At 45.9% G+C, this 14,905-nt stretch overlaps 1 protein-coding gene across 1 annotated transcript in view; it reads left to right on the top strand.

Annotated features, from left to right (window-relative positions):
• The window catches only part of ANTXR2 (ANTXR cell adhesion molecule 2), a gene marked incomplete at its 5' end in the record, with an annotated part of 110,838 nt that overhangs the window by 61,734 nt on the left and 34,199 nt on the right, over positions 1-14,905 (top strand). Inside the window, 4 exons of the mRNA XM_082315448.1 lie at positions 3,397-3,438; positions 4,477-4,572; positions 8,602-8,769; positions 10,039-10,119. Of these exons, the coding sequence (XP_082171574.1) occupies positions 3,397-3,438; positions 4,477-4,572; positions 8,602-8,769; positions 10,039-10,119 (387 nt within the window). The remainder of the gene's footprint in view (positions 1-3,396; positions 3,439-4,476; positions 4,573-8,601; positions 8,770-10,038; positions 10,120-14,905) is intronic.

Below are 14,905 nucleotides of genomic sequence, written 5' to 3' on the forward strand. Positions count from 1 at the left end.
CCTGCCACTTCTGGCTGTGAAGGTCCGGGCTTCGGTGCCGGTGTCCTTGACAAGAGACGCAGCGTTTTAGGGCCAGGCAGGACCTCCTCTTCCCTTCCTCTGAGTCCGCTTCCCCGGCAAAGCGGAGCATCTGGTTTCATGGGACAAAGGAACAGGAGCAAGGGAGAAAGCAGCAGCCCTCAAACCTCGTGAGCATCCCATGCTTCAGAACCAAATGGGAGAGAGAGAGGCGAAAGGTGTTGCGGGCTGAACAGAACAAGCGTCCGGAGCCACGGGAGCGCGTGGCTCCTCCCGCCCGCAGGCAGAGCGGAGAGCTTCAGGTGGTTCGGGCGCTCCACTCCGCCCTGGTCTGACAGCGTTCCTTGCTAGGAGCTCCGTGTACACTTACAGGTTGGGGTAAGGGGACTCCTTTTTCTTCTTCCTCCCTCCCTACCCCCTTTTTTTTAAAGGCAGTTCACTGTTGACAGTTCTTTCACTCTTCCCTCAATATCAGAACATATGATCGCATCAAGCTGGCTTCAGGCTCTGGTGCTGACATTTCCTAATGCCCACATCACGCGAACATTTGAAAAGTGTTAATGAGCAGATCAAAGGGACTGTTGCCTGAAGCAACTAACTTTTTTCTTTCCCTTTTTTTTTTTTTTTTTTAAGAAATTGGCTCTCCTCCAAACTCAAGTCTTCATTCTTTGCAACCAAATAAATGAGATGCAGCCTTGCCTGGTGATGATGATGATAAACCAAACCAAACCAAAATTAGGAAGTAATCAATCTCCACGTGGGGTTAATAAAACAGCAGCATTATTCACAGTCTTCGGTATTTAAGCCAGCTGAATCAAGTTCAGGAAAAATCAATTTGCAATATTATGATCTTCAGTAGGTGCACTTTAATGCCACATTTGCATTGTTTTCTGCCAGAGCTGCACGGGTTCCTCAGATTTCTCTTTTTAAAAAATGGCTTTCTACTGATCTCACTTGAAATATCGCACAAGACTGAAAACAATCTTTGCGTGTGCACGTGTGCGAGAGAGAGAGGGAGTGTGCGAGCGTGTGAGGAGCCTGTGGAAACATAAGGATGCAGCATTTACATTCCACTTCTGTCAGCAGGGGTGAGTATCTGCTACTCAAAGCAGATTATTTTCTCACACCACTGTCACGTTTAAAACAAGTTTCATTTTCTGAAGCTATTAGAAATAACAGCTAATTAATGTATTGGTTTGCTTCAAATCAAGTTTACCCTATATCTTCAGGGAGTTTAGCAGCTGGCATAGGATTAGATCCTTTGCTCAGGGAGTCCACCAAAACCCGTCGTTGACTCGTGACTTTCGAAGCCTCGCGAGGTCCAACGCGTAGAGTTTTTCTTGATTCACTGGGGTAGAAATTTTGACTCTGTAACTATCAGGAAGCGTAGGAAACAAGCGAACTTCAGCACGCATCACAAAGAAGTTTACTGTGCAAAGCTGTCTTTGCTTGGGACATTGCAAGAATGAAGAATTGTAGAACTACAGAAAGTGGAGCGACAATACCGTTTAATAGGTATTTATATAAATCCGAAACCTAGCTAGGCCTTCGCCCCCGTACAGCTTGCCATCTTGGCAGCGAATACATTTTTTTGAGATAATCGTTAGAGACGGGCAAAAGGGAAATAAGAATGGGAATTAAATAAGATAAGGTGGCCCTTAATATATTGAAAGTACTGTTTTACCGTTTCCAGTCTTTGAGTGGCTTTCAGTGCGAATGAAATGTCTTCATGCTTCGGAAAATCTTGCTCGGCATCCGAGTATCTCTCAGAATCTGTCCCGTGATCCCTCTGTGTTGTTGTTTCTTGTAAAGTTAGGGCACTAATTCCAATCTGGCTCTCGGGAATGTTTCGCTAATTAAATAACTGACTTCTGTTAAGTATTCTGAAAATTCCTGACGGGCGGGAAGAAAAAGTATTCAGAAATATTTAAGGAAAAGTAATTCCTGGCATGTTTTTGCAACATCGTGGCAGCAAAGGGATGCCTGGTTAAAATCCAGAGTTGACTTTCCAATCCACTCAAAGTACCCACCCTGAGTTTGCTTGACGAACAGTTCAGTATCTTAAACCTGAAGCATGTTTCCAAGGGTGCCATAACTTATTTCTCTTATTTGATAGAATTCGTGTATCCAGCGCTAAAAGTCCACAGCTTGTTTTGGCAGTAACTAGTACCTATCTTGGTGGCACTGTGACTTGAAATGTAAATCAAGAAGGAAGACTCTTGATTATTGGTCAAGAAAAATACGTTTCTTTTACGTATGATGCTATACCTCTGTCCAGTAACATTATTTATAGGCAGTGGTAGAGTAAATGAAGGTGCTATAATGAATAGCACGGCGTGAAGAAAATAAGACAGATTTCAATTAAGGTACTTAATCCTCTATTAGGAGATTTAGGTGTTTGTCATCACGGACAGTTTTGGTTATGTTTGTATGATACTAAGGCACAGCACAAACGGACTCCTTCGTATTCATGGTGTATTTCTTAGTCATTTCTACGCAATATTCAAGCACAAAAAATGACTCGATATCACTGAAGTACTTCTTTTTAGCTTACAAACCTGCTTTTCTTGGGGAAGAAGGGCTGCGCGTTCAGGTTTCATCTTAATCGTTTAAGAGGGTCGCTGCCTTCCTCTTCCCGCCCCGTACGCTTCAGTGGATTCCTGTCACTACCGGAGAACTCTCTGAGATTTACAGTATGTACGTCAGGAAGGGAACAGGAAGAAACGGTAGGCAGAGGTTTAAATATAGGTGCAAATGAATTATCCCAGGAGCGGGCCTTATCCAGAAACAGCGTAAGAAGCCTTGTGAACCTAACTCCCGCTTGCAGGCACTCCGCACTGAACACTCAAGGAGCTACATGCTTAAGTTATTAGATCTGAAACGTGAGGTCTGCGGAAACGGTCTGGACGTCTAGAGGTGAAGCCTGAGCTACCAGAAGGCATTTCACACTTGTCATTGGGCCAGAAATTATCCAGCAGCATGGCACAAGGAAGCAGGCATCTTGGCCCAACATTATGCAAGACCTCACGTAGACCTTGGGATGCTTTTCCTCCCAGGCTTGCTAATTAACTCCACGGGGTTTCATCAGTGGCTATTACTTAGAATGACTGAGTCTTATCCGGTCAGGAAGCAAAGTGGCAGACACGTCTGCCCAAAGAGTGTCTGCCAGTCAATTGATGCTATTTTCTATTAGACGGATGGTGTTAATTTCCAGAAGGCCTTGATAATCGATACCCAAGGGACCTGGCAGCAGCGGTTGCCAGTTTGCAAGCAGATGTGGGGGACTCGGATGGAAACAGTTCACTCTTAAAATTTTCTGTTGGTTTTTGGATGCTGCCAGTGCAATTCCTTATGCTTTTATATGTTCGGCTCTTTCAGGTCATCAAAGATCCCCCTCCACCTCCGCCAGCTCCGAAAGAGGTACGGTACGACGGTGCTCCGCTCGTCCCACTGGTTTCACGATACCGCTCCTCTGTGCTTTCCTGTGTGCTGCGAATGTGGCTCTTTGTCCTAGCTGCTCGAAGAAGAAAGAACTGCCCCGTGGGAAGCCTTAAGCTGAGAGCGGGATGGCCAAAGTCCAAATCTCTGTTCTGTCTCAGTCATCTCAGTATGGCATGAATAAAGCTCAGATCCACAGAAATATTTAGGGGCTTTATCCCAAGATAGTGGAACATTATTTGTCCCGTTCTGCAGCAAAAGCAGAAAGACTGAGTAGCTCTTGTATAACAGTCTAAAGATTCATGTGCGATTTAAACAGCACTTTCCCACAGCTTTGGCTTCCAGACGCTGAAGAACCCTTACAAGGGAATTTTTCTCCCTCTTATGGGCAGTAACGCACCAGAGGATCTTCTGGTGTCTTCGGTATTTCTGCCCCTTGCTCTTGATTTAGCCAATCGCTTGAGCATACTCAAGTGTACTCTGACGGTGAAGTCCGTGATAAGGCACACTTCACTGAGCTGAGGCAGCCAAGAGCGAGTTTGACAAAGGTTGGCTTAGGAAACTGCGATCGGCTGCGTAACCTTTATCTGCAGATCTGCTGAACACCGTCTGCTGAATCCAAACGAGTAGGGCTGATGAGCTGGCTGTTTGAAGGCATTATATTTCCTGTAGAAGAAGCCGCTGCAAATCCTTTTCTTTGTGTGTGTTTTGCTTACTTTTATGAATGGAAAGGAAAAGGATGAGGCAAATAAATGACTGTCAGTTAGACTGCCCATTTGGACCTTCCTCATGGTCGCCACCAATGCTTTTCCCATGCAAAACATGAAAAATATTTCCAAACGTGACCAGGTTTTTTTTGGAAATGGGTAAACGCTTGGGGAGCCTAAATATCTGGTCTTTCACACCTAGCCTGGGGAAAGTTACTCTCCGTGAGCGCTAGTGAAATATACTACAAAGACACTCAGTGGGAGGAGAAAAAAGTATCTTTTTAAAGTAAATATTATTTGAATGTGTTGACAGGAAGAAGAACAAGAGCCCTTGCCTACCAAGAAATGGCCCACAGTGGATGCTTCCTACTATGGCGGACGAGGAGTTGGAGGAATTAAAAGGATGGAGGTTTGTACGATACGGAGACGCGAGTTCACTAAAACACAAGCTCTCTGAGGCTGCACATGGCCGAAACAAAGACTTCTAAAGTGTACTGGAAATACAAGGGCATAATGTGTGCTTCCTTCCCAGTGACATAAGCCTTGTAAAATTTTTTACCGTACCGAACGGTTTTGACCTTGCCTATGAAAGAACAGCTTTCAGTAGTTCCATTTGACTGGAACTTTAAATAGCTGCCTGAAGACATGCTCTTTCCATCAAGCTAATGAGAAAGAGAGAGTGAGAGCCTTTTCTGAATGTTTTGGAAGAAATTACAGTGAAACATAAGTCCTCCAACTGCGGGCCAGCCAAATGCGCTGACAATGGTGACGCTAAGGAGAGGCTTGATCCCAGAGGAACTCACAGCGACAACAGTGCCTGTCTTTGAAGAGACATGATAGCATCATGTTAATTAAAACAGAATGAAAAATGTGCATCCTTATGGGCACATCCTTATGTCAGATTTTATAGTCAAGTCAGCCTCTATGGAATTTGCAAAGCAGTTTTCTGCAGTTTTTAACTTCAATCTAGGAGGCTGACTCTGTCTGAAATACTCACCTAGGCCGTACTGACGTATCTTGATGAAACTTTAAAGGTATTGGCCTAAGAATCAGCTTTGCTTGAGTTCTTTTTAAACGTAGCAGAACATGCAGGTTTACAGCTGTGTCGCTTATACGTGTTTCCTTCAGCAGTTCAGAATTGCTAATCTAGAAACAGCCTCAGATTTCAGCGAAACAAAACATTTTGTTCAGTGCTTTTCAGAGGCAAACTAGAAAATACTTTCCAACATAAAGCTTTACAAGCCTGTGTTGATAACGGGAGCCATGATGAGCCTCCAGGAGGAATTCCGGGAGGGGTTCCGGAGTTTAAATCACTACAGTTTGTAAATGGGATCTTGCGCAGTGACACAGCAAACCGATAGATACCTCATTAACACAAGTAACATCAGTACCATAAAGAAATGCGTGTTCACCACACGGCAAAAATACAGCATTTCCTCTTCAAAGAAGAGAGCAGAAAGTAACGATGAGGTTAGAAAACGTCTTCGTCTGTGCTAGGAATTTTGTGCAGGACTAAGAGCTAAAGATGTAAACCAACTGAAATTGCCGACAACGCGATCGTGGGCTCCTGAAAGGCGCCTCATTCTGTGGAGCTGTGTCTCTGTCCTTCCCTGGGACCCGAGAGCACCAACATATCCCGGGGCTGGGCGCCGCATCGTAAATGCCGCAGCATTTGCATATGGAGCTTTACCTCTGTCTTGTGGTATCTGCAGCAGTGGGGCTGAGGGAAGCGCTGGCGTAATAGCCCGTTCCCAGCTGCCCGGACAGAGCGGGATCAGGTCTCATACCTTTCGCTGGCTCAAGACAGCACGGTGCTCGTCTGGTGAATCAGGGCAGAGCCAGTGTGGAAACGAGAGGGAAAACAAAAATGATCTAACAAGATGATGCAGGTGAGCGAGTCAAAGGGAGGTTATTCCTTACCTGACAGTTCAGTGTGGTTTCTGTGCTGTGGCCAATGAAGAACTTGCTGGAATAGTCATTACATGTCTTCCCTGTTTTCAGTTCATGTGGTAATGCAGTTGTCTATTTTTTATTGCTTCTCTGTGCTTTATTCTTCTGCCATTCTTCCGGCAGCTCGATTCTTCTGGCAGCTTCCTTGCATAGAGAAAAGGAGAGAACGAACCAGTAAAGTTCCGCTTCCCGGTCCTGTCCGACTTCTCTTCGCTTACCATATTCCCTTTCGGGGCAGTTACACATTCGCTCCTGCCTTCCCCACTAGCTTCGCCCCTCTGCGACAGTCCAGAACCATGTAGCCAGTGGTGTTCGCTCTTCCCAGATCTGCCTTTCGGCACTGCTTTAAACTTTTATGATGTCCCCACCCATCGCAGGCAGTAAGTTTTTATGTCAAAGTTGTGTTGTCAGACTCCACAAATTCTGGTTTCTTCTGGGTGAAGTCGCTTTAAGCTGAAGGAGAAGGTCATTTTATCAGAAAGGAATCCACCATCTCTCTCTAAATGGTTTTAACAGTGTTTAAAATACATTTTAACAACCTCATAAAAAACACCGTAAAAGTACCATTGATCACAGTGAAAGATACAGATGCATTTTAATGACTCAGCAGGGCCTACTTGAACATGAAAGCCCGTCCTAATATTGCAGAGAGAGGATTCCCCAGCGAGAAAAAGAAATCACTAAGCAAGCCAAACAGTAAAGTTCAAAATAACAGAAAGGTCCAAAACAATCCCCCCCCCAAGAAACGATGGTCTGCATTTTACCAAGGCGAGTTATAGTATTACAGACCAAATTAAGCTCTGTCGTACTTCGCTGCTCTCGTTCTCTACATTGAGGTTACAGTAGAAAAAACCACTTGGTGGTGGTGATAAAATGACAAGACTTTGCTCCGAGGTATTTCATTTTTCTGGAGGGGGCTAGAGTCTGGCTTGCCTACGCGTTCTCCTCGCTTTCCGTATCGGCGCATTCTGCATACGGCGCTGATGAGGATGACGAAGTCGGGCTGCTTCCGTCTCCCATCCTACGGCACAGTTATCCCGGCACATGACAGAGCATCCCGAGCAAGACCCGGTGCACTGGGTAGCAGAAGGAAGACGGGGGCATGTCTTTTTCCTGGGGAGCAAAACGATTCTGTGCTCCTCTGCGGTGGTAGAGTTGTTGCATCCCACTGTTTCTCTGCCTACTTTTCAAGTGCCTGAATTGGCAGGTAGCAAGAGAGAACTGACACATACCGACCAAGCAGCGTGCAGCCATGCTCTTCATTCTTCCCCTCAGGGTGGAAGGTCAGTCTTCTCTGATTTTTCTTGGAGTCTTCTCTTCTCAAGCCTGGCATCTCCAGTCAGGAGGCCCCTGAGAAAGACAGGAATGTTGGTGGAGTCCTGCAGTAACGGTTAGCTGTTTTCCAGCAACAGTTTCATGACTCGTCAGCGTGTCGCATTTACCCAAGATGTAATGTCAGAATCTAAGTTCCTGGGTTTAGGTGTATCAGGTCCTCCTTACAGGCGAGACTGTAGCAGATGGCACGATGCAGAAAGTCTTGCACTGAAAATCATCCGGGCCAGTTTTACTAAGGACTTTGCAACTCCAGCCATAGCTTTCAGATGCTCTTTTTGGATGGAAACAGTCTTGCCTAGGTTTGTTTCTTCGTTCAATGCAGCAAACATCCTTGCTCACATTGCTGCACGGTGTTTCCAATTACAAGATGAAACAAGATTACTGTAGCAAGACAAATCATCTCCCTTAGAGGGAAGGTGTTTTCCTGTATTTCGTCTTTACAGCACGGTAAGCACAACCTTTGAGGGAAGCAGAAATACGCGCTTGTCTCACCACCAGCAATAATCCACGTATCCCTTCTCTTTGAAGCCTTTGTATATATTTGATATACTTGTGGCAGTAACAAAATACACATTGCTACCTGTTTTACATGTACTTATTAGGCAGGTTAGGCTGCTTCATCTGCGTTTTCTCCAGTATGTGTCTTCTTGCAGAACTACTTGAAAACCCGAGCAGTTTCAAGGAGCTTCTGCTAAAACCTGCTCAAGTATCGCCTCCTATCTAAGCTGGGGTTCTCAACAAACATGCTGTGTTAGGCAATCTGGGGTGACAAAAATGTAGGCTTTCATCGGTGCCAGATTAAGGTCTGGTATTTTAGGATAAATCTGAACTGGAAATGATATTTTTACATCATTAATTAGAGAGGATTCCCCAGCTCTCCTGTCTCCTATCCAGCCTGTGTGATGCAGGGTAGAATTTTCTTTCGGTATTTCTCCTGACTGTTCACTGCTGAGAGACTCATATTTGCGAATGGATTGAACTGAGAATGCTTGTCACCAAAAATGCAGAGGGAGCATTTTCCTCAGTACCTCCCCCTCTCGTTTGTTCAGAACTTCTTCCAAACTTAAACTTTTTCAGCTACTTCTGTTATTTGCAACAGTTCCCTCGTCCTTTGCGTACAGCACATTTACGTCTCAATTCTGGCTTCGCTTAGGTTCGCTGGGGTGATAAAGGATCCACTGAAGAAGGGGCGAGATTAGAAAAAGCAAAAAATGCTGTGGTGAAACTCCCAGAAGAACCAGAAGAACCTTTTCATCCTAAACCACCTAAACCAAAGCCTACCTCACCAGCCATTCAGCAGAAGTGGTATACGCCAATTAAGGTAACCTTTTTAGTCTTCGGTACAATATGATTTTGTAGCACAGGCTGGATTTTGCCCGCCTTACCAGTCTTACGCATGCCGAACTGCACGTTATTTTTCAGGCGTTCCCATTCAAGTGTAACGTACTATTCTCAAAGTGAACACCTACTCAGGATGAATAGCAGGAGCAGTTTTTAGCCCTAAATGCGTACTTCATCGTTACTGCCGCATTCTGTTATCCTTCCCCAAAAAAGGGACATATCGTAGAGTACGAGTAGTAAAATCTACGGGGGCTTTATCGGCATTTGGTCTGTCTCAATGTGCATCTAATTAAGCCTAAAACTACACATTTTGTAGATGTTATGCTAAGTTTTAAACATACATACTCATTACCAACCAGAAAGAAAAGCAAAAACTTATATATAGAACAATATAACGCACAAAGTCTGACAAACGAGTGAAACATCATAAACAGCATAAAGACATTTTCCTCTATAGATGCCGTGAGTCACTTGCAACCCCGTAAAAAGCTCTTCTTAAAAACTGGAGATGGGTCCACAAATACCTCACTTTAAATGCGTAAGAGCAGAGAATACACAGGTTTAGCTGGGAGAACGGATACGTCTGTTCTGTCTTTACAACTCCCTGTAGGCCCTGTCTGACCACCGGCAAGTCTTGAGGACGTGCTGTCCACACGCACACGCAAACGCTGCAACCCACCCGTGCGGAGCGGGATGCTTCTGACAAGGCTCAGAGCTGCTGTGCGCGTTCTGCGCAGGCAGCCCGAGCGCTCGCAGCGAACCTGCTGCATTCGCTGCACGCGGGACTTCCCGCGCAGCACCCATCTGCTGCGTAGCGCATGCGCCTAGCAGCTCCCAGGCTTCCCGGGAACGATGAACTTGCTGTATACATGCTGTAAAAACAAATACATTTACGTAAGAGAAATCCCAGATGGACACGTGGCAATTTGGCCCAAAATACTGGCAAATAAACATATTCCTTCTGGATGGCTCAGAAGGAAACGTGGGTTAGGTCACAGCCGCTCCGCTCCCAGGGGAGGCGGGAGCGCAGCACCTAGCCGTCACCGGTGGGAAAGAGCAGCCCCACAGCTGCGTGGTGTGGGTGACGCAGCCGACGTTTATACTTTGCTTATCCGGCCCTAAGGGACTGGTGCCCCGTTCTGCCAGTACATTTCTCCGTGGATCTCCCTGGACGGTTACTTGGCAGGTGCGGTGTGCTCTCCGTTGACCGATTTTATTGCACTGAAAGTCCTCTCGCTCTGTTGCCCAGGGTCGACTCGATGCACTGTGGGCGCTGTTACGAAGACAGTACGACAGAGTCTCTTTGATGCGACCACAGCAAGGAGATGAGGTTTGTGTGCGGCGCGTCTATCTGCTATGTTGGCAAAAGAGGGGCGTGTTACAGCCAGGCTTTAGCAGCTGCTGAACACCGGTAATTCCGTCACCTTAACTCAGGAAAGCGCTGCAGCCAAAAAAAATGGCACAACAGGAAAAATAATGCGTTGGGGAAACAAAGTGCATTGAAAGATGCATCACGCCGGCCCAGAAATGTCGCGGGAACACGCGTCTCCTGACAGCAGAGCGCAGGATTCTGCATTTTGTGCGCGTTCGGCTGGAAACCAACAACACAGCACACGCTTCATTCAGTGAACAAATACCTCTCTCTAACACATACCCAAATCTTTCTTATAACCAGCTACTTGTAAGGGTGAGCCTGGCAATCAGAATACTAAACCCACATCAAATTTAAGTGATCACCGATAACTTTCATGCAAGTTGCTTCACCTAGCTTTGCACTTCCATGCCCAAGGCAACTTTCGCAGAAAAAAAAGGTGAGGAAACTTGTTTCTCAGACAATCCTTTCTTCTCGTACACTCATGACGCACGAAAAAGTGGCCTCCGCTGTATTTCTGATTGTTATGCCTTAAGAAAGTATTACTTTAAATCTCAGCATGTATCTCAGGAAGCGATTTATCATCAAGGTATTTCAAATCTACCGGGAGCGTTCAGCTTCTCGTTTGTGGCACATGGCAAGAGACACAGGAGCACACGATTTTCTCTATATGAGATGGCAACTTTTTCTCAACAAACCGGCCCCGGGTGGGCGCGACAGATCAGGTTCTCTCGTACCAAAAAGCAGTAGTGTGCGAGCACGCTATTTTTGCAACGTACACCATAAAGATGACATAAATTACAAGGGTTCAAGGGAGGGAGTTACCTTGGAGAGAATGAGAGGTAATTGGTATTTAGATTATTTTCCTGGGATGAAGTTCGGTACTGTTCTAAAGGAAGAAAAGGTGAGATTTAGTTAAGACAAGCGTTGGAAGAAGCAAAGTGGCAAAGGGCGATGCTGGCAATAGGGAGCGTAGTCAAATACTGGCGTTATCATTCTAGTTGTTACGTTGGCAAGTTATTTACCGTTTGCATGAACGATGCCTGTTACATGTAGCAGAATTAACAATAACAAATCTACATACACAACAGACAGTACCATACCGCTTTACCAGGTACGTTCAGTGTAAATAGGAAGGTAGAAGAAATGGTGCCTGAACAGGCTAAAACACTGTCGGTCCGGCCCTGTTTTGAGGTTTCTGACCGTAAAGAGAGGCAGTTACTGTAAAAATTGCCTGCCAGGGAAAGCTTTGCTGAGCCACTGTCAAGCCAGGCATCGCCTTCTCTGGACTTGACAGGAAAAGGTTGACCAGCGTGTTGCTTCACGGAAACCAGGGAAGTAGCTCGCTGATCTTCAGCATCCCCACTGAAAAAAGCAGCAGAATTTGTACTGAGGAATAAAATCTAAACCAGTGGTCGTTAAGGTGTGACCTGTTGACACCGCAGGAGCGCAATTTCTGTCTGGCACCGTATTTTACATCTTGGGGAAAAAAAGGAAATCTTTTTACTCGTTCGTAACCTGCCCGGTAGAGGTCCCATGCTGTGCCCCCATGGGTTTAAGTCAGCGAGCGGTGAGCGGTCACGTGTGCGTACAGCGAGACACGCACACACGTACTTACTTCGGAAGCACCGTTACGGTAAACAGCAGCCACAGCGTTGTTTTGTTTTGTCTTCTTTCTTTTATTGTTTCACAACTCGGTAGTTCCCATTTGTAGAAGAATTCACCGCTGAATTCAAGTCCTTGATCAAGTAATTGAAATTTAGGCATGAAGTATCAAAGCAGAGTGAGCTTTTTCTTCCTCCTCTCTCTCCTCTCCCACCTCTGCCACGTTGCCAGATAATGCTGAGGGTGGCCCAGTCTGAGGGCTGCTCGCGGTGGAGCCGAGAACCTTTGATTGCGGATGGAAGTCCTCCGAGTCATAAATTTTTCAGCGAGCAGTCCGCGAGGTTAGGGAGGCTTGTACAGGTGTGAGCTAGCAGGTTGTCGCCGACATCTGTTCGGCGCGGAGGCACGGGTCCTCGGCAGCCTGCAGCGAGGCTGCAGGACTGTCAGCAGATGTAGTTAAGAGTGGCAGAACAGTTTTGGTCTCACATTTGGCGCCTGGGGGCTGAAACACTAAAGGTAGAGTGGGGGTGGACACAGCTGCGCTCCCAAACATGCCTCAGGCACAAATAAAGAGATCTAATATAGTTTGACTCTGTTGCGGTGGGGAGACGGGAACAGAGAGCCACTTCAGAGACAACTTAACGCCGCAACATCTGCCACCAAGTTTCCAGGGAGTGACAGGGGACAGCAGGTACGGATCGAAGTCCCCACATAAACAGCCTCCATTAAGCCATGAACTCTTTTGAAGGGCTCCCATCAAACATAGGGGAGTCCGCAGCAGGACATTTTGTTTTCAAAGCCGTGTTTTGTTTTCTGCACTAACAAGATAATTTATAAATGATGCATTACCCTGCGTCCGTACTCCTATTTATACTTTCTTTCCCTTTTTTTAGAAAAGGGGCAAAGAAGAATGAACCACGGCAGTTTTGGGGTACTTTGATAAACCGGTTAACTGTCCGAGGGTTTTAACTGAGGTTATGGCAACCTTCGGGCCACAGCGTTGCGTTCGGCTAGGAAGCAGAGCTGAACGCGTGCACCGTTACGGCGTCGGTGCGGAGGAGCGTCCGCCATTGCTCCCGTACCGGAGCACCTCTTCCAGGGAGCGCGTTGCTGCGCGAGAACAGAACCTGGCACCGGCTCGCGATGCGAGCGGCAGGGTCCTGTTCTGTTCTCTAAACCCCTGTGTGTGTTTGCCGATTCGTAGTTTAGCACCTAAAGGTAATCATCAGGGTGTTTCAGATCCTTTATATGACCTCGTTCCTTTGTGCAATTGGACAGCGGCTGAGATTCCGATCCTCTGCACATTTATGGACACAAGTGACTTTTTAAGTCCACAAATAGCCTATGGCACCTGTACTTAAGAGTTTGCCCTATCAGGATGCAAATTCGTGTGACCGGCAAAAGGAAAAAAAATCTATAGCTAATTCTAGAAGAATTTGTATAGCAGAACTACAGAATACTTTCAGCTTTTTTAATGTTACAAAACAGTCTAATGAAAAGGAGGACACTTTTACTTGGTTTTAATTTTAAGCCTATTAGCCTATTTACCTGCTTTAAAGATTCTGTTATAATAACAGCTGCAGAATTAACACAAAATCTGTTTAAACTAATGTTACTTTGCGAGCATCTCTACGTTATACAAAAGAATTATATTCTGCATTGTAACTCTGTCAGCATCACACCAGTTTACAGCTAGAAACACTTGGACAGTATTATATTCTCCTGAGATGAGGCCCGTGTTACCCTTCCCTTTGTGTTTCTTCAGTCATTCCTACGCTGGGCACAGGCAGAAAATACGAAATCATTAGCTCTGTCTGCCAGTCGTCGAGTGGAATGGTAATTGTTAGCAGGCTGAGGCTTTAAGTGCCTTACAACTGAGAGAGAACTCGCTGTTTTGAAAAACCCAGACCAACCGGGGTGCCGAGGAGCACCCTGGCTGGCAGCTCCCCCGCTGCTGCGCGGGGCTCGGCGGGCAGCGCGCCGCCCGCCCTGCCGCAGAGCTGCCCCTCTGCCCGCGCCGATCCCAGCCTGCTCCTCTGTACCGCACCCAGCAACGTCCGCGTGCCCGCAGGGCGACCCGAACAGCAACGAGACTGGCGACAGCCAGAATTTTTGCTCTACTCCTGTATTCTCTAAAAACGGAGCTGTTTGTCTGTTTTCTACCCAAGGAGGACCTCCTTCGAGAAAATGAAGGTGATGTGGCTTCTTTTTTAATCACTGCAAATTGTTGACGTGCGTAGAGAAATAACAAGTAACAGTTAGAGGAAGATTACTGTGGCTACTTAAAAGTAGTACACTTTTTGGTTTAAGACTTTTAAAAATCAAACTGTACCTAGCAGTAATTCATACCACAACGTCAGACTTGGTTCCCTGGAGCTCCTTGTTCAATCATAGCACGGTATAGTGTATTTTAGTGGAACGTGGAAATGATTGCGCTCCAGAAATTGTTGGCTGAGAGTTTTAAAAAGAAACTTCAGTATCACTCATATAGCAAAGTTTATGTTTATGTTGGATCTTCTAAATTGCTGCAATGGGAAGAAGATGCAAAACTGGTTATGAAATGTGTGAGATTAGAAGGGAGTTCGAGCATCTCTCTTAATGTTTTCTGCCGAAATATTCCTTCTGCCATTTCCTCAAGGGGGAATTTGTTTGTATAGGCCTGAGAGCTAAACTGGAGCCAAAGTTTTTCTTAAACTTCCAGAATAGACCCATATTACTGTTAACATTATTAGGTTCACTGTTACAGAAAGCGGAAGAAAACATTTTAAGCGTATTCATTTCAAACCGCCCTATTCAGACTGGACTCGGAGGTCGGTCTCCAACATAAAGCGATGCATCCCGTTGAGCGAAGCACTGAACTAAATTTCCGAAAAACAACCGTCCCTTGGCCTGCCTAAAAGACAAAAAGTCGTCTTTGGAGAGCACAGCCGCCCCATTTGTTAAAGTGGCGAGTGATAGCCAAGAGATAAGCAGGATTACGATTCACGAACTTAGTAGAATTTTCTTGTGCTGAAGACCCAGAAGAATATTCTGCAATTAAAACGCCTGGACAGCAGTACTTCCTCCAAAAGGATGCTCATCGTCAATGGGTATCACGGCTTCGCTTTGTTAGAACTGGACTGCAGGCTACCGTGCCTGA

The sequence above is a fragment of the Platalea leucorodia genome, assembly GCF_965183815.1.
Source record: "Platalea leucorodia genome assembly, chromosome: 6".
Lineage (NCBI taxonomy): Eukaryota > Metazoa > Chordata > Aves > Pelecaniformes > Threskiornithidae > Platalea > Platalea leucorodia.